The 19,369-nt window shown below is 46.0% G+C and overlaps 2 protein-coding genes across 5 annotated transcripts in view; one reads left to right on the forward strand and one right to left on the reverse strand.

The window, feature by feature from the left end:
* st6gal2a (ST6 beta-galactosamide alpha-2,6-sialyltranferase 2a) overlaps positions 1–5,937 on the forward strand; it is a 37,743-nt gene extending 31,806 nt beyond the window's left edge. For all 4 annotated transcript variants that reach the window (XM_068572056.1, XM_068572055.1, XM_068572054.1 and 1 more), the window contains one exon: positions 2,551–5,937. In XM_068572056.1, coding sequence (XP_068428157.1) covers positions 2,551–2,798 — 248 coding nt within the window. In that variant the 3' untranslated portion in view covers positions 2,799–5,937. The remainder of the gene's footprint in view (positions 1–2,550) is intronic.
* tmtops2b (teleost multiple tissue opsin 2b) lies at positions 161–17,585 on the reverse strand. The gene is made up of 4 exons (XM_068572058.1): positions 16,820–17,585; positions 9,651–9,976; positions 5,861–6,094; positions 161–1,325 (listed from the first exon to the last, which is right to left on the reverse strand). The coding sequence occupies exons 1-4, from the start codon at positions 17,184–17,186 to the stop codon at positions 1,035–1,037; spliced, it is 1,218 nt and encodes a 405-aa protein (XP_068428159.1). The 5' UTR covers positions 17,187–17,585; the 3' UTR covers positions 161–1,034.
* Between the last annotated feature and the right edge of the window lie 1,784 nt (positions 17,586–19,369).

Here is a 19,369-nt window from a genome sequence, read left to right on the forward strand (position 1 = left end):
TCTTTCTGAACAATTTAATGTACAGAAAACATGCAACACAATCATTCAGTAACACAACGCACGTGTTGTCAAAAGAGGGAACAGCAACACAGACGTACAAATTAATTCATGAAGTAAATCAAAATGAATTTAATCCTAAACATCTTTAAGCTGTGTGAGAATGCGGCTGCAGGAACAAGATGAACACATCGATCCACTAAAGACGTGAAGGAGCACGACGCCGGCTTTGCATTTACAGAATGACCTGAAGTGAACTCAGGAGGGAATCTGCTCCATGATCACACTGACATGATAAACATCCTCTACACATTTTAATAGCTACTATTACATTTCTAACTGATCAAACAAGGAATATTGAAAAGGCATATATACATAAAATAAGGACAAAGTACTCTATATTCAAAAAGAAGATGTCCTTGTGTGTGCAACGCTCTTCCACACACTTATATTTTACACAATAGTGTCAACATGATGTTCCTCTGTGCACAAAGCTGGACCCATAAAGACGTTTGGTGCCGAGCGAAACCCTTGAAACTCTCAGCAGCCGGAGAGCCAGAGCGACTCATCACAACACAACCACGCACAACGTGACGCAGAATCCTGCTGAGAGCCGTGAAAGCGAAGCTGCATTGTTCCACAAGTCCATCGGGCCGCAGCGCTCACGGGTCCACAACGTTAACATCAACTCACACATGAAGCACATTGACTTTAACGCATTATGCTCTAGTTCATCTTCCACATATCCTCACTGCGACCAGCCGAGTGAAGGCGTGTCAGCCGCCGCCAGCCTCTCGGATCTGAAGGGTCTGGTTCACCTGCTGGGACCTTCAGGCCTTCAAGCTCTGTGGCTGATCACCAAGACAAAGACTTGACGGAGGCCGCGTGGTGTTTGGGTGGATGGACGGGTCAATGTACGTAGTCATCTAACCCAAACCTTCATCTTTTCATAAACGAGCGCGTGGTTCTGCTGGTGGACCCGTTGACCTCCAGGAGACTACGACAGCCTTCAGGCGGCTGCTGACGTGCTCCAGGTCCTAGGTGTGGCTGTCGGGCTGAGCCGCCGCTGCCTCCTCGTGACCGTTTCCTGTCCGGTCGTGCTGGGAGAGTCCAGGCTCCGGTAAGGACCTCGGCAGCGCGGCGCTGGTGGGCCGCGGCGCGGCGGCGCTGGTCGACAGCGTGAGCGGGGACCGCGGCGTGCAGGCCACCGTGTTGCTGTAGACTCTGCGGTTGAGGTGGATCACCGTGGTCTTGGAGGGCATGGAGGTGTCGCCGCCGGCCGCTGACCAGTGATCGCAGTGGAACAGAATCAAGAAACACCTGTAGAACTGAGAGATGGAAAGACGGAGTCAACACCAGACGCAAACACAGACCCGGCGTGTGAGACGGGCTGACATTGGTTTCGTGCTCGAGGAGACGCAGCGGTTGATTTAGAAGTCATGTGCTCGTGCACTTCCATGAGTTAAAGCTCTGCTTATGTTGACCTTCATCCAACACAGAAGTGGGGAAAGTCTTCAAGCCGCTGTCCAGAATACGAGTGCTGGATATTGTGCGGGACTGAGTCCTTTCTGTTTGCTTTCTTGCTCTTCTGCCTCAGATTAAATGCATTCGTACCACTCTGGCCGACACTTCCAGCTGTATATTACAGCTGAATCGTATTAAGAAAACAATACCAACTGGCTTACAAACCGCTTCAGCAGCACTCAGGACACGTCTTGCTCGGTTTCTTGGTGATTTTCATCATGCGAGAGAGCAACAATGGATAAGGAGGAGAGTTGCGAGCAGAATATCAATCCTCAGAGAGAATTGATAAACAGAAACTGTCAGGGATGTTCAAAGAAAGGTGGAATGAAAAACAACAAAGGATAACAAAATCCGCGCGTTGGCCCTGGCTGCTGTGTGTTGGCAGCGTGTCAGCGTGTGCGTGCAGAGTTTATTATGCATTCAGTTGTGTTTTCATCTGCAGGAGGTTTGCTGAGCGCGGCTCTTTATCAGCACAACACAAACACACATTCACACTCCTATTGTTTCCGTATGTAAAGTGTTGCTCGTCCAGAGGTTCTCTGACCAGATGAGGTCTTTCACCACGAGGTGACACTACAGGAATATTTGGGATTTCTGGGAAAAATACCTTTTTTTTTTTAAATTATTTTTTTGATCAGTTAGGAAGTTAAATAATCGATTATTTTCTGCTCTCAGCGTGTAGTAAACACAACGCTGTCGCCAGCCGTCATCTGTAGTGTGATTCTCAAACAGTTAAACCCAGTATCAGCTGCGCGGTCACACTGGTTGTACTGGGCAGCCTGCAGTGGGAATGTGTCTACCTGCTGTAATGTTAACAGAGATCCTGAAAGAGAGAGCGCTGCTGAACTTCCAATAATAAAGATGCTATTTGTAGATGGCCGCTTCTCATTTCATGTAAATGCATTGATTGCATTTGGTGATGATTTAACCTTTTGTTATCACCCTACTCTGGTTGGAGTGTAAACAGTTTGCAGAGGTCTTTGACTGTAATCACCTGAACTCATCTGTCTCTCTGTGATGTCATTGCAGGCATCCTCCTGATGATGGCGCTGTGCGAGCAGGTGCACGTGTACGAGTACATTCCCTCCATGAGGCAGACGGACCTGTGCCACTACCACGAGCGCTACTACGACGCCGCCTGCACGCTGGGCGCCTACCACCCGCTCCTGTACGAGAAGAGCCTGATCCAGCGGATCAACACCGGCCCCGAGCGAGACCTGAGGCGGAAGGGCCGGGTCACGCTGCCGGGCCTCGGCACCGTCAGCTGCGACGTCTGACGCGTGAAGCCTGACCCCCCTGAGTCCGACAGCAAACACACACTTCGGCCTCTTCTGGCCGACGAAGGGAGAGGTGCAATAAAGCCGCTGGAGGCGAGGAGGCCGGAGCGTACATGTTTCAAATTAGACCCGTGAAGTCCGTAAGCCGCCGCCCTCCAGGGAGGGATCAACATGCAGGCTTCTGAAATGACTTCACCAGAGACCGGCGGCCTCCAGCGCGCTGCCCAATGAGACGTTTCTCTCTGCTGCAGCTGAGCCGGGTCAGCTGCGGAGCTGACTAGCGTAGCAACAGATAAGTGTTTTTAGATAGACGAGTGCATTTTCAATAACTGGGTGTGTTTCAGTGGCGTAAACGGTGTTTTTCAATATTCTGGGTGGACATGCCGCCGTGATTTTATTCTCATTTTCTACTGGTCCAAAAGGGTTGTGAGTAAGCGATGAAGTCCTCCACGCTGAATGTCATGAACGTAACACAGAGAGCGTGAAATCCTGGAGAACCGGCCGTGTGAAGCGGAGACGAAGTCGTGCAACGCGCCACCGGCCTGCAGGCGTTCCTGACGGACGCGCCTCTGATGTCTCCTCTTGAGACCACAGGACGTCGCGGGGTGATTCCTCACCACGGATGTTGTTGAAGCTTCGTACTAAATTACTTTTACCAGTCTGTCGCTGCTCGTTCACACGTTTAGGAGGAAGACGCCTGTCTCTCAGTTAAAGAGCCCGCGGGAAAAAACACCACTGGGTTGTCATTCTGTGGGATTTATCCGACCTAAAGTATTCTTTTTTATTGTGTATTACTGAATCAAATGAAAGCAAACGGGGCCAAAGCCATCTTCAGAGCGATGCCTCGTGTTGAGGAGCAGCAACGTGGAGCTTAATCCCCCTGAGAGGTTCAGAAAAGGGGATTCTCAGCTCGGCCTCAGTAATCCAGCCCAGTTCACTCTTTATTGAATGTAATTTCACCCGCTTGTGACGGCCGATACCTCCCTGGAGCTCGCCGCCGCAGCACACTGCATCTCCAGGGTTATTTTGTTGTCATGAAACAACCCGAAGCCCATTTCCTGCAACTATTTATGTCTCATATTTCCTCTATTATTGGTTTCTGCCCTCAGCGGCTCGGAGGAGAGCAGATTGGTTTGGTCTCCAGGTCGGATGGTTTTTATGTTTACAGTCATTGCACATGGGGAGGAGTTTGTTCAGCGTGGAGAAGGTGGAGAGGCGGCGAGAGCGAACATCTCGCCTTTTTAAAAGAGATTTCTTTTGCTCAGTGTGCTCTTCTATAAAGTGTCCTCGTGCCATTGGTTGTGGTTCGATAAGATGTGAAAAGTTGCCTTGATTAGATTTATGTTGAAGTGGGTGGCTCTGTAGTAGTACTAGTAGTACTCGTGGTAGTAGTAGTAGTATGTGGAGGACTTTACATTACGTGTGGTTGGGCTGGGTATCACGCAGACTGTGTCTGTGCTGATGTCTTTGTTTTCTTTTACAAAACCCCCGAGGCGACATCTGATCAGTCTGACAGGCGATAAAGATAAAAACCTGTTTACATGGCGGCATCGATGTCCTGGATGTCCTGATATAGAAACGTTGATGGAAAACCTGTTGAGAAACTTCACTCAGTTGACGGTTTATTAGGCTAAAACTATATCACTCTAACGCACAACAACTCAACAAACTGCAGCCTCTAAAATGACTTGAATGACTTGAATCCTCCTCTTCCTTCAGGATGTCGTCTTGTTGCAGAGGCGACGCGTTGCTTTAAGCTAAATGAGCCGAAAATGTAAACTGAGTGGACGTAGAGTTGAATCACCAGATGGATGTGATGAATTCAGTGAATTACGTACACGACAAGTGTTTCATCACATTGATGCAAAATTCTGTAAATCTCATATTTCTACAAAGCAGTTCTTCTGGTTCATGTTCAGCCGCCGCAGGAGAACTCGTCATGAAATAACTGAGAGAAACGCCGTCGCTGTGAACACGGGGCCGTGTTGCCGAGACACATTTAGCTCACGATGCTAACAAAAGGTTTCAGCTTGATACCCAGCCCCAAGAGAAGAGTCTTAAACAAGGAAGTCAGCAACTGTTACGACTGTACAAGAGGTTCAAAACACATTTTAGGGAGTTTTTAAGGAGGTTTATCGATCATTTTGGATCATGCAGGTTGTTCAGCTCTGCTGTAGGTTTTCTGTTTCTCTGTTGACATAAATGATCAAATGTTTTATTGCTTGTGATTGTAATACACTGAAGGTGCAGAAACCCTGCGCACATTGTACATGTATATTTCTAAATAATGATTACTTTCCAATGCACAGAGCATGCAAATCAGGATCAGGGCTAAGAGTCTTAACTGTGCTGTACCGTGCTGCAAGTAGACACCATTGTCTTTAATGTCGTGAGGCCATTATGCTATAAGATACATCTTTTCTTAAGTGGTGTTTTTAAAGGTGTTGCATGATTATGGACGGGGGAAGGACGTCCGGCTGCGGTGCAGCTGGGAGAAGTTCCCCGGGAGCGCTTGATTCAGAGCGACGCGTTGTGCCAAATTCAGTTTCAGCAAAGTGTTAACGGGCCGACGGGACTTCTAAGGTGCTACCGCTTCACTCTGGGATGAGAGGAGGTTTAAGTGATTTGTATTCCTCTTCCAAGCAGCGGCTTCACCGAGTTAAACGCAGGACTTTCTGCTGAAGCGTGACGAGATGAGGAGACAGCTGCAGGCGCCGTGTGGTTCGTCTCTCCTCGAGGCCTACGTTTCATGTTTTTACTCGACATCGTGGGAGTTTCTGCCCCACGCTGCCTCGAAGTGATTGTTCGACATTAAAGTTTTTGTAGATTTCCCTCCTGCAGCTTCCTGCAGCACACTGAACCGAGGAGGAGACTGAACGTCACACAGTGAAGGTCCTGCTTCACTCGCAGCAGCCTCAGAGTGCTCGTCCTCTGATTTCACAGTGAATTCTCTTCTTACACTTGAATTGACATTTAAATAGACCATTTGTATGATTTCAGCTGTCGTAATTTGTCTTTTTTTACTGTAAATAAAGCCGTTGTACATGTCGAGTGCGGCTCACCTGTTTGTTCATGAAGATGTAGATGAGGGGGTTGATGACGGTGCTGCTCTTGGCCAGCAGCGACGGCACCACGCTGGCCACCGGGCTGATGGTGTCGGGGGGGCCGAAGGTGGCCATCATGGCCACGACGCCGTACGGCATCCAGCACAGCACGTAGCAGCCCGCCGTGGTCAGCACCATGAACAGGATGTGGTACTCTCTCCTGCGGGCCGCGGTCCTCCTGATCCGACCCACCTGCGAGGACACAGAGAGAGCTGAGATCTTTCGGTGATGAAGATCTGCTCCTGAAGAGCCGCCTCACAGGAAACACCCGCCGTCACAGCGTCGTGTGGTAGTTTGTGCTTTCAAACACGTTCTGACATCACACGTTCCCCGAGAGCACGACGATGGTGAGTCCAGTCAACGGTCCCGACGTGTTCATGAGGACGCTCTGGTCCCAAACTCCAGGAAAGCGTCGGTGTGTTACTGTCTGCTTGTGTTCTGAAGGCGTCTGGTTCTTCATCACGTTCAGTATCTGCTTGAGAGGTTTTGTGTGACATTTGAGGTGTTGGTGTGTGAGTCTGCTTCATGTGAGCGTCACACAGATGAGGGACTTTGATTTTGTTCATTCGGCTTTGAGTTACTTTACTGGTGCTAACTCCATGACACATTTGCAGTTAATCCAATTAACAAAATGAATTTACACGCAGTGAACCTGCAATAGAGATCAATAAAGTTGTTTTTTTAAAGATCTTCACGCTCATTCATCAGTGAACACATTCAACAAATCTACTTCTACGACTCGTCTCTTGATGTTTTTAAGGGAACGCGTCGCGCTGCACGCTCATCCAACCCAGACATCTCTCTGGATCTCCTCACACACTTCTTCATGGCTCTTCTTCATCCTTTCACCTGTTCATCTGTTCTGTGGACGCATTAAAACATGAATCGACTTCTTCTCCATGACTCAAACATCCCGCTGAAGGCCGACGCCGCTCCGTCTGAGCGACCGCTGGTCGCGTGGCCGTGCAGGAGGAACATCACTGCTGAGTCGCTGTGCAGCAGACGTCTAATTCACTTCACCTGAGCGGGAAGTGGAACATTTAATTTCACCTTTTGTGACATGAACCTCTTTTGCACTGAGCACATTCTGTTATCACGGGCACAATAGTTAATAGTATAAATATGCTCATGTGTCTGTTAATCATTCCTCTCTGAATTATAATTGTTGTAACCGACCAAGATGCTTTTCCTGAGTTTGCTTTGTGACTGTTCCCTGACAGTCTGCTGGCTGAGGAGAGCAGAATAATTAGATGTTAATGCATTTAAATTAGTCTCCAAACCCCTGTTGCTTTTATTATTATACGTTCACAGAGCATTGAACCACAAAGGGAGGAGAAACATCTCATGTAGTGTCACGTAGCCATCGCTCAGACACGGAGGCAATAAATAACGGTGACTGCTGCTGAGTCCTTTCTGCCCAGAGACTGAACCTGGTCCTCTGAAGACGAACGCCAGGTGACGCTGGACCTTTCACTCAGAAGAAGAAGAAGTGAGCTCTGACGCTGGTGAGAACATGAGGCACGTGATTAACATTATGTCAGGACTCACATCATGTTCATCCCTTTACAAAGATTTAAATCTCTTTAGCAGAACAGAAAGCTTATAAAAGCTTATAAAAGCCCTGTTGAGCAGAAAGAGCTGGAGCTCACTGAGGAAGAAATCCTGTAATATTCACACACCATGTACAGTAACGCCTACTGTAAGGAATGCATCGTAGTATTATAAACTGTATTAATGTCTAATGAATGCATCGTAGTATTATAAACTGTATTAACGTCTATAATGAATGCATCGTAGTATTATAAACTCTATTAACGTCTATGAGGAATGCATCGTAGTATTATAAACTCTATTAACGTCTATATTGAATGCATCGTAGTATTATACTCTGTATTAACGTCTATATTGAATGCATCGTAGTATTATAAACTGTATTAACGTCTATAATGAATGCATCGTAGTATTATAAACTCTATTAACGTCTATAATGAATGCATCGTAGTATTATACACTGTGTTTGTGGATGTGCTGAGTCACTGTAAAGTTTCTCATATTCTAGAGGTTTTTTATCTGATAGAAAGAAACTTTCCGTCTTGTTTGTTGTGCGATCAGCTGCTCTGATGAATGTCAGCGCCCTGAAGACCTGGACCGGCCGCTGCAGGTTTTACTTTGCAGCACTGACTGCACACAATGTCACACACGGTGTGGGTCAGCGTGAGGGGATGACTCGTCATGATGCAGCGCGATACAGGGAAGAGTGAGCGCTGCATGAAACAGAACCGATGTGAGCTAGCTGATAGCTGAAGCCTCGTCGATAACAGAAGGTTGTCACAAACATGCAACAAGTGCAATAAAAACTAATGTGATTCATTTTAGAGATAGCACCAGCGTGCAGAGGAAGACGGAGCGTTGCATCTCTGGTGGAGAGGCTCCTGTGTTTCTGTCTCTGTGCTGAACAATCATCTTCTCATAATCTGTTTCTGTTAAGCCTTTTTAAAGCAGAGGTCCAAAGTGCCTTACAAACATATCGGATTAAAAGAACAGAAGAAAGAACAAGAAGGTGTGTGTGTGTGTGTGTCTTTAGGCTTTCACTGTGAGAGCAGCTGATCTTTCTGAGGTAAAGCTTTGGTAATGCCCTGCGCGACCCTTCTGCTCGCAGGAACACACAAAGTAAATCTGTGCAGAGGCTTTAACCTGCTTAAAGCGAGGAAAGACTCGCCCCAAATCTCACAGCCGGTTGGCATGCAAGGTACACTTAAAAAGGGCACGGCAGTGTGGATGTGCAGCCTCTGACAGTCAGTGGAGCGTGCATCTTTATCTCTAAACTAAATGAAAACCAAGATGGAGATGACATCGCTGGTCTTATCGTACACCTATCTAAAAATACTTGCAAGTCCAATCATCCTTTCTCCCAATAAAACCAAATAAGATGCTTATGTAAGTCAGTGAAATCATGACATCATCCAGAACGTCCGCTTCACTTCAACCTGAACACCAGGCGTTGTGTTTCAGGGCGTAACGTATCGTGCATGCTCCCACTATCATGTAATGTCCGTGGGAGATATTAAGTGTGTTAGAAGCAGACTGTGGATTTATGGCACCTAATGCCACGCTGCTCGCAGCGGGTAGACGTCTGAAAAGGTCAAAACTTTGTCTGTGGCATTCATCAGGTTTGGTATGCAGCTAAACTGAAAGGAAGGAATGAACTCTACTGTAAGCCGAGGTCACCGCTTCGACTCTGGCAATAAATACTAACATGCCATCCAGCAGCGTGTGCACGCTGGCGGAGGACAGGCAGGGTAGACAGCATCCTGGTCCCTGCATCTGCATCTGCAAAAGCATCTTCTTTGAACTGTACTTTGCACCCATTAGGGACGGACTCGCTGTTAGAGGTGAAGCTGGTGTGCATTATGCTGAAGGTTGTTTTCTACTTCAACGAGCATGGAAGAGGTGTTGTTCCTCCGCTCGTCTCTGCTGTTGACGACTGATGTGTTGTTTGTCTTTCTTTGAAAGGTTTCTGTGAATATCTTACAGAATTGAACGCCGTTGGAGACGGTTGTGAAACAATGACTTTAGGAAAACAACCTGCGGCTCGCTGTGAAAAAAAAACTATTTCTGCCACTTTTCACTTTTAGATTTTGGTGGAAGACCAATTTAAGCAATTTGTGGTTTTGCTTTCAACATCAAACAGGAAAAAAGCCTTCACACACACACATGCACACACACACACACGTTGTTGTGCGTCTACCTGCTTGACCGCCCACAACAGCCGGCTGTAGCAGTAGATCATCACCAGCATGGGCAGGCCCAGGCAGAAGGTGAAGAGGCAGATGATGTAGGCGTGGGACTGGGCCGTCTGCACCGTCCAGGACACGGAGCAGCTGGTGCCGGCGCCCTCGATGCCGTAGCTGCTCCAGCCCAGCAGGGGGGGCACCGTCCAGAACAGGGAGTACAGCCAGGAGCCCCCGATGGCCATCAGGGGCTTGCGGTAATCCGGGCCCTGCTTGTTGTACACGGTCAGCGTGCTGTAGCGGTCGTAGGAGAGGATCACCAGAGAGATCAGCGACACGATACCTGAGACAGACGAGAGGTGGAGGTGAGTGTCTGAGATGTTCTGCTTGTTGCTCTGATTGTGATCCAGTAGATGTTCCCTTGCATACGTAAAGACTTTGACCTGCTAATGGCAGCAGAGGAAACGTCAGGAGGTCAGTAAAGCCTTCAGGTTTCCTCCTCTGGGGATGGTACATGTCTCAGGGAGCGATGAGGTCAGAGTCTAGACTGAACTTCTGCAGCTCCTCATTTCAGGAAAGCTTTCAGAAGTGGCCCCCAGATTCCTGAAGGCTTAACCTGAGTCAGTGAAGAATGAAAGCTGTTCCTGGCTTTTATACTTCTCTAAGTCACAACTATTTGCAAAATGTTCTTTGAAATCGGTGACAATAATAAGACGTGGCATGGACACGAAGCAGGACCATCAAGCATGAATCTGACTCAAATTAGGAAATATCTTCGTTCTAAAGTGTCCGATTCTGTTTAGTTTGACCATCAATTCTCATTGTGAGGAAGCTGAAAGGACAAAGAGAAGTAGCATGTGTGTGAGGCTGCAGACTAACACTGGACTGGTGTGTGTTCAAGACCCAGTGTTGTGATCTCTTGTGTGTGTCTTACAGGTCAAACCTCTCCAGCTCTTAAACAAACTGGACATTCGTGAGGATAAAATCAATATTACAGAAACAGCTGCACCGGCTCTCTGGTGGTTTAGTTGAAGGAGTCAAACCTTCAGACAGAGAAACATCTGATTAGTTTTGTGTGACGACGGCTGCTGACACAACATCCATCTGAATCCAATGAACCTTTTGTGTCCCTGAGAGCATTTGTTGTCACATGTTGAGTCTGTTTTTCTTCAGGATGGAGTCTGTAGGGCATGAATGTGCTTCAAAATGTTCATATAATAAGAAGAAGTTAGTGCGGATTGTGATCAGAAAAGATAAGAGTATTTATTTAGAGGAGCTTCAGTACATTTTATTGAGGACTTTTGCAGCTAAATTGATGATGTCACAACCATCTGCTGCTGTGTTTTACTCTCTGCACTTTCTCCTTTTGTCATAAATTTACCAACAATACCCATCACAACGCAGCCTCTTTGTATTTTCCACAGAAAACTGTCTCATTGTAATTCTCCAATGGTTCAAAGGACTCTATCAGCATCTGGCATCCAAGGAATGAGACGTTAAAGAGCAGATGTTCCTGCATCCCTCAACACAATCAACACAATCAACACAATACCTTGTGCAGCTGAAACGAGGTGCCACATTTTAAAAAGACAAAGTACAATATCTGATGGAGGAACCTGCAGAGCACCGACAAGCAGAGAGAACATGCACATCCTGCACATCAGGACAGCTCAGGTCCAAAGTACTCCTAAAGAAGTACTTTAGACCTTCATCTCAGGTCCAAAGTACTCCTAAAGAAGTACTTTAGACCTTCATCTCAGGTCCAAAGTACTCCTAAAGATGTACTTTAGACCTTCGTCTCAGGAGGTTCAAAGTACATCAAACCTCTCCAACGTGAGACACCAGAAACAAACCTACGTTTTATATTTCATAACGACACGCTCCAGAGTTCATCACGCCGGATTAAGTGAGCTGAGTCATCCTCCACCACGCAGCGAAAACATCCCCACACACAACACAAACACTGTACACATCCACACACACAACACAACACAAACACTGTACACACACACACACACACACACACACACACACACACACACACACACACACACACACACACACGCAGCATCATAAACAGGGTTATGAGCTTCAAAGGCTGCTCTGAACGTTCTCGTGGACCATGATGCACTTCACCTCCTCAGTCTAGGAGGAGCAGTGTAAGTGTGTTCAGGTGTATAACGTATGTTGTACCGACAATGTGTTGAATCCTGGAGCTCTGAGGTCATTGTGTTGTAGAGTTCATTTAAATGCACCTTCACCTCTTTTCAGACAACTATTCGTTTCATAAAAGGAAAACTGTGTTTGTGATTTATTTTTAATGACTCTGGTTCTTCTGTTCACACAAAGGACCAACAACGTGTTCAGAAACAGACTAAATGTACAACAGTATGAATAAAGCAACAAAACACAGCAATATTTGACTCTCTTGGTTTGAAGAGTGAAGATGAAGACTCAACTTATGACGGAGCAACGCGTTCCTAAAACTCTGCACGCTATTAAATTCACACACGAGGTTTGTCAGTTTAAAATAAGATGTTGATGTAAAGTTAGTGAGGTAGAAGAAGGTTGTGTAGTAACATCTGAATGAATCCATTCATCTGGTTATTATTTGCAGGGATCAAACAGAATGAACTGATTGGAGGTTTTCATCCAGACTTTAACTTTACCTGCTGCAGATGAAGTATTACTAGTAGTATTACTAGTATTACTTGTCATCGTTAACTCTCTGCGGGAAAGGCTGGAAAACACAGGACATGTTTCTATATCGCAGGTGTTCAATCGAGCCTTTGCTGCAGTGAACATTAATAAATCAATTGAATAAACACAGCTATGAGTCACTCTGCTTCAGTTTCTTCGTTAGAACACTGAAGGGATGCTTTCACGTCGTCACGACGCAGAAAGGTTGTTTCTGTTGAGACTTATGAACCAGACTCAGCTCTGTTTGGTGCTCCCAGCTCTCGTCATCCTCGTTCCCTCCCGAAGGAGCGAGCTGCCCTTCAGCAGCGTCTCTCAAGAAGACATCAGCGTCGACGTTGGCCGGGGATTGACCCTCGCCACCGAGCCGCGCTCGTCCGCATTAATGATGGTTCCTGACGCGCGGCAGCAGCTCCTCGTCTCAAGGGCAGACACCAGTGTCAGGTGTCGGCGAGCTAATTCACAGATGACATTAATAATTGAAGCTTTGCATTAATGTGGGTGTTTGCAGTTTAACCGAAGCACTCGGCCGTCTTCACGCGTCTTGAAGTGCATTAACGCGACGCCGTAATGTGTTTTTAACGGCGCACTTGCTGAGGTCGTGAGTCTGCAGGGTGACGGCAACACCTGAACGCATCACACGGACTCAAGCGTGTGAACCTGTGAGTGCTTTTGTTTGTTCGTATTTTACGTTTTGCAAAGCGGTTTGACCTCGAGTCAAACAAGGTGCACGGCCTCGGAAACGCACCATTCAACTTCAATATTTTAACTTGTTTTTTAATGTGACTTTCACAGAAAAACATTTATCATTTATTTAAATTTGAAAGAGGAGAAACACAGCGAACGTGTGAATGTGGTGCATAAACATGCACAAAGTAAACATGTTATTTACATGCAGAGACACACGAGGCGGTAAATCTGAGATTGTCCTGGTGAAACTATCTGCATGTTGTTTGTTCACGATGGAATAAAGATGAGCAAAAGGAATTATCATGGTTTTTCCATTCCACTCTTCCATCAGCTCATCCTGTTCAGGGTCGCCGGAGCCGCTCGCAGCTGAAATTGGGCGCCGGCCGGTTCACGAAGGACAGGCGGTTTATCACAGAGACAGAGCGCCTCACATCCTCACATCCACACATCCGCACAGTCTCACATCCTCACATCCTCACATCCTCACAGTCTCACATCCTCACAGTCTTACATCCTCACATCCGCACAGTCTCACATCCTCACAGCCTCACATCCTCACATCCTCACATCCACACAGCCTCACATCCACACATCCTCACATCCTCACATCCACACAGCCTCACATCCTCACATCTTTACATCCTTACATCCTCACATCCTCACATCCTCACAGCCTCACATCCTCACATCCTCACATCCACACATCCTCACAGCCTCACATCCTCACAGTCTCACATCCTCACATCCTCACAGTCTCACATCCTCACATCCTCACAGTCTCACATCCTCACAGCCTCACATCCTCACATCTTTACATCCTTACATCCTCACATCCTCACATCCACACATCCTCACATCCTCACAGTCTCACATCCTCACAGTCTCACATCCTCACATCCTCACAGTCTCACATCCTCACATCCTCACAGTCTCACATCCTCACATCCTCACAGTCTCACATCCTCACAGTCTCACATCCTCACAGTCTCACATCCTCACAGCCTCACATCCTCACATCTTTACATCCTTACATCCTCACAGCCTCACATCCTCACATCTTTACATCCTCACATCCTCACAGCCTCACATCCTCACAGTCTTACATCCTCACATCCACACATCCTCACAGCCTCACATCTTTACATCCTTACATCCTCACATCCTTACATCCTCACATCCTCACATCCTCACAGCCTCACATCCTCACATCCACGGGCCATTCACAGTCCAATTACCCTGAGCTGCATGTGCACTGTGGGAGGAAGCAAACTCCACACAGGAGCCTGGGATCGGGGATCGAACCCCCGCTTGCTGTGAGGCGACAGAGCTAACCACTGCAGACCCAAATATATCATGGTTTATGGTTTATAAGTGTTTGTCTCTGCTTAAGTGTTTATCTTAAGTTCAGAAATGGATGCTCTTAATAATTTTATTGCCAGTTTGTCAATATTTGCTGAATTCAGTCAGCTGTGTTGTGATATAGAGAGCAGGTAGACATCCTGCTGTGTCTCTGAGGAAGGCAGCGTGAGAGCAACACCTGCAAAGACATCATTGGATGTGTCGACTGGACGCGGCATCGCATGAGATGAGCATTTAGCGCCATGCTGAGTCCAGATGGAGACGGAGTCAAAATGCATCCGTTGATTTGAAAAATGCTTTTTTTTTTCTCAATAAAATGGAAATGCGTCTCAATCAAATGTTCCTTCTTCTTTTTCCATCAGAGAGCAGTGGAGCTGTGAAGCATGAGCCACGCCAGCGCTCAGAGGCAGCAGAAGGCAGCGAGCTGCAGACGCATTGGCACAAAGGTTTCAGTGCAGATGGGTGATGAAGGGTTGTCATTTCTTATGAACACTTTGCCATGGCTTTAAGTTTTCTGAATTCAGTTAGCGAGCTCGTTAAATATGAAATTATACCAGTTTATGCACAAAGGAGTCAAAGTATAGGACCACCAATGTTCAGCAGTGGAGCCGATCATTCCATGTTGTTCATTGAAACAGAGGCGAGTATGATTATCATATATCATTTATCAACTACAGTATGCTGCATAAATACACTAAACTAACTACAACCCTTTTACATTTGGCTGGCAAAGGTCAGACCACAGAGCTGGACCCATAAATCATCCAGAACGGTCCCATTACAGATGGAACGGCTACATGAGCAACATGAAATTGCATTACTGAAATGCCAAATTGGTTTGAGGATGATTGGTGTCAACTTTAAGACGAGGTCGTCCTCCTGAGAGCAGCAACGTGTCCGCTCAGAAGGAATTGTGGCCATTAAGAAAAGATAGATAAATCTTTAAAGAACCTATTGTTTGTTTCAGTTCTGTGGCATTTCATTCCTCAATATGTTGAATAAATGAATCTCTAAAGGATCTGGCAGAATGAGAGAAGAGACTCAACACTTTGCTACTGATGTGTTGTGCAGCGCAAACACACGCACACACACACACACACACACACACACACACACACACACACACACACACACACACACACACACACACACACGTATAGTTATTACATCTGTGGAGAAACAGGATCTCACACATACATGTTGGGATTGCCCAGTGATTCGAGGGTTCTGGATAAATATCATGGCAGAAATTAATAAAATCCTAGAAGTGTACTTTACTATATATTCATGATATGCATATTTAGATGTATGCATGTATTTATTGATTGTTTTCCTCATGCATGAAGGCGTATGTAACGGTATGCTGTGTGCGTGTGTGTGTGTGTGTGTGTGTGTGTGTGTGTTTATAGAGCATATGTTCATGTTTGTGTATGTACGTGTGCATGATTGTGTGCATATATGTTTGTATATACTCACTATACTGTTGGTACTATTATCACTGTGTCTTGTTTTCGGAGGTCAGAGGTCAGAAGTTTGTTCTGTTGTGTTTAAAAGGTAAAAATAAAAAGTTCCAAAAAAAGATAAATCTCAAGGATCCAACAGTATTTATTTATGTTGTAGATACTAATACTAGGAATACTAGGAAACTAATACTAGGAATACTTCACCCCCAAAACTAACTATATATATATATATATATATATATATATATATATATATATATATATATATATATATATATATATATATATACATACATACATACATACATACATACATACATACATACACCCACACACTCACACTTGTCCGTGCTTCTACTGTTTACAGGGAAGTGTAAACAGTGCATGTGTGGGAAAAGTGAGCATATTAGTGACTTATTTATCAATAAGTCATCCATTCTATACTAGGCAAGTGTACTTGTGTGAGAGTTTGTATACATATTGTAATATAGCAACGCTCTGACCTCATTCACTTCTATTCATTAAGATGTTCTCTGTGCTTTATTGTTTTGGCTTGCAAGAAAAAGAAAGGACAAATCATAAAGGAAGGTGATACGGGGGAATAATTGATCCATAAATGATCATTAGGGGGTGTGGTATGTGTTGGTTGTAGTACTGCTCTGTCACCACAAGCACCCATTTGTTTCTTTTGCACACCTCCAATAAAACCGCAAGAAGTCACATTATTTGACATTATCTGACATTATTTCTGCAAATAAGCATTTACAACTCGAATGTGCGTGAATTCCCTTCATAAAGTAATTAAACAGATGGTGAACATATGGACTGCCAAAGTGAAACACATCCCATCCCACTTTGTCCCACTTCACTGACGCACTTTGACCAGTAAACGGATTCAAACAGATGACATTTCTGAGTTGTGAGTAACAAACAGACGTGTGCAGCTCTCCATCAGCCTCGGGAGCAGAAGGACTCACCGAAGCAGGAGTTGATGAATCCGTACCAGCTGCAGCCGCTGCGCCCCAGCAGCCACTCGCCCTGCACGCTGGACGCGAAGCTCAGCGTGGTGCCGAACAGACACACCAGCATGTCACTGACGCTGATGTTCAGCAGCAGCATGTTCACCGGGGTCCGCAGCTTCTTGAATTTGCAGAACAAAAGCAGCACAATGAGGTTGTTGAGGAAGCCGAACGTCATGATGAAGCCCAGCATCACCGACAGCACCACGAAGCCCGTGGGGGAGAGCTTCCCTCGGCCCGCCGACGCGTCCAGCAGCTCCCGGTCGTCGCTCAGGTTGAAGCTGTAATTCAGACCAGCCTGACCAGAAAACATCCTGCTGTCCATTCATCAGAGCTTCACTCTGGAGCCGTCGTGGTTCTTGAGGTCGGTCACTTTACGGACGCGGGAAGTTCGTGGGTCTCAGCCTCGTTCCCATGCTCCTCTGGGGCATCGAGACTTCTGCGCTTCACGCTTTCAAAACGCACATTCCTCCAGTGCTGCTGGGAGCACGCGGCTGCTCGCTCGTCCCCACCAACCTGTCGCCGTGTCAGAGGATGGAAACACCTGTAACCTCAACGCGGCGCGCGCCCCCGAGTCCGGATTCAGCGGATTGAAGTGAGCTTCTTTTGACGCGTTAAAAAATGTCCTTAAATTAATTCTCACACCTTCTGACAACACTCATCCTCCTCCAAACTGTTGTGTGTTCGTGGAAGTGTGTCACCCACAAGTCACTTTCAGATGAAGTGTAATCTGAACTCAGTGAGGCTCAGCAAGATGCGCAGTGTTGCGTAAAGTGTCCTCTGCTCCGCAACCAAGCCTCTTTTAAGGGCGACTCTTACGTCACGAAACATCCTTATGACAGAGGCATGCAGGGGTGTGTGTGTGTGTGTGTGTGTGTGTGTGTGTGTGTGTGTGTGTGTGTGTGTGTGTGTGTGTGTGTGTGTGCACGTTTGTTTATCCGTCTTGTGGGGACATACATCTAATTACAATGGGGACTCGCCCAGGGGAAACGTTTACATCCACATAAAGCAATTCACTTGAGGTTTAAGACAAGGTTAGGTTTAGACTGAGGCAGTTTAGGTTTAGACTGAGACTGGTTAGGTTTAGACTGAGACTGGTTAGGTTTAGACTGAGACTGGTTAGGTTTAGTCTGAGGCAGGTTAGGTTTAGACTGAGACTGGTTAGGTTTAGACTGAGGCTGGTTAAGTTTAGACTGAGGCAGGTTAGGTTTAGTCTGAGGCAGGTTAGGTTTAGTCTGAGGCAGGTTAGGTTTAGTCTGAGGCAGGTTAGGTTTAGACTAAGCAAGAGTTTGGGTGAGGCTTGTCGCGGTTAAGGGTGAAGGTATGTCTCAAGGAAATGAATGTAAGTCAATGTAATGTCCCCAAAAATAATAAAATAAAACATGACACAACACTCTTAGACAGCAGTTATTGTTTTGAATTCATTTACATGACAGAACGTGTCATCATCGTCACAAGAACAAGAACATGAACAAGAACAAGAACATGATGCACAATTATAATTGAAGTTGACTTTATTGAAATTAGATTATCAAACATGAACTGCATGTTTATTTTCCCAAAAGTTTTCATTATTTGCTTTGACAGGAAAAATGCAAATTATTCTTTGCTCAAACTGCAAGAGACTAAATAAACAAATGACACAAGGTTCAAGAGTACAACTAGTTTCTTCTTATTTGGGATTTGGCTTGATGAGCATCACCAGTTTCTCTCTTCTTCAGCCAACAGACTCAATAACAGAATTAATAACATTCGTTGTGGTTTGGCAACGAAGAGCAATGATTGGCAAGTTAAAATGTAGCCGTAAAGGGTAAATTCAGTCTTACTAAAGGGGAAAAACACACACAGGTCACAACATATTCACAGGGAAATAAACGCTGGTTCAGTTCTGCTTTCAGTTGGATATCCGTTCGTGTTGACTCAGGGAAGGAAAGGGAAGAAGGAAAGAAGGGAACAAGGGAAGAAGGGTGAACAGCGTGAATAAAAAAGCTCTGTCAACGTGAGGAGTTAGGATGAATTTACATGATGATGAGTTTTTCTTCATTTAACACGTTGATGCTTTGTGCTTTTGTATAGTCAGAGATGTTTAACGTAAACCTTTCCAAGGCTACAAAGGTCATGAAATGTCATCTGTGCGACAAGATTTTACTACTCGTGCTTTTATCTGCGCTAAATGTATTAAAATAAACCACTAACAATACCTTCCTCTTGAACCTGAAGGCCAAATCCACTTGTTAACACAGTGAAATGTCATTTTAAAGGAGCGACCCAAAAGACTGGACCGTTTTAACATCACTGTTTTAGTCGGTTCTTCTGGGCTCGGACCGCTTCATTCTGGACCCTCCTGCCGTCGCGACCTCCCTCGTCCCTCCATGACGCTCCTGCTGCCGCACGCCGCTGCACAGGGTCCAGCCCTCCTCCCTCCTCCCCTGTTCACCCGGCTGGTCCCACCAGCTCCCCCCGGCTCCCCTCCTGGAAGATGGTACTTTGGCACCATAAAAGAGTTCC

This window comes from Clinocottus analis, unplaced genomic scaffold (genome assembly GCF_023055335.1).
Source record: "Clinocottus analis isolate CAN_PGR_092001 unplaced genomic scaffold, fCliAna1.0.p SCAF_12, whole genome shotgun sequence".
Taxonomy (NCBI): domain Eukaryota; kingdom Metazoa; phylum Chordata; class Actinopteri; order Perciformes; family Cottidae; genus Clinocottus; species Clinocottus analis.

Excerpts from the sequence above, each read along its gene's own strand:
- tmtops2b (XM_068572058.1), bottom strand. The coding sequence starts at position 17,186 with ATGGACAGCAGGATGTTTTCTGGTCAGGCTGGTCTGAATTACAGCTTC. Across the intron at positions 6,095-9,650 it reads TGTTGTGGGCGGTCAAGCAG|GTGGGTCGGATCAGGAGGAC; the intron begins GTAGACGCACAA and ends GTGTCCTCGCAG. Across the intron at positions 1,326-5,860 it reads ACATCTTCATGAACAAACAG|TTCTACAGGTGTTTCTTGAT; the intron begins GTGAGCCGCACT and ends TCCATCTCTCAG.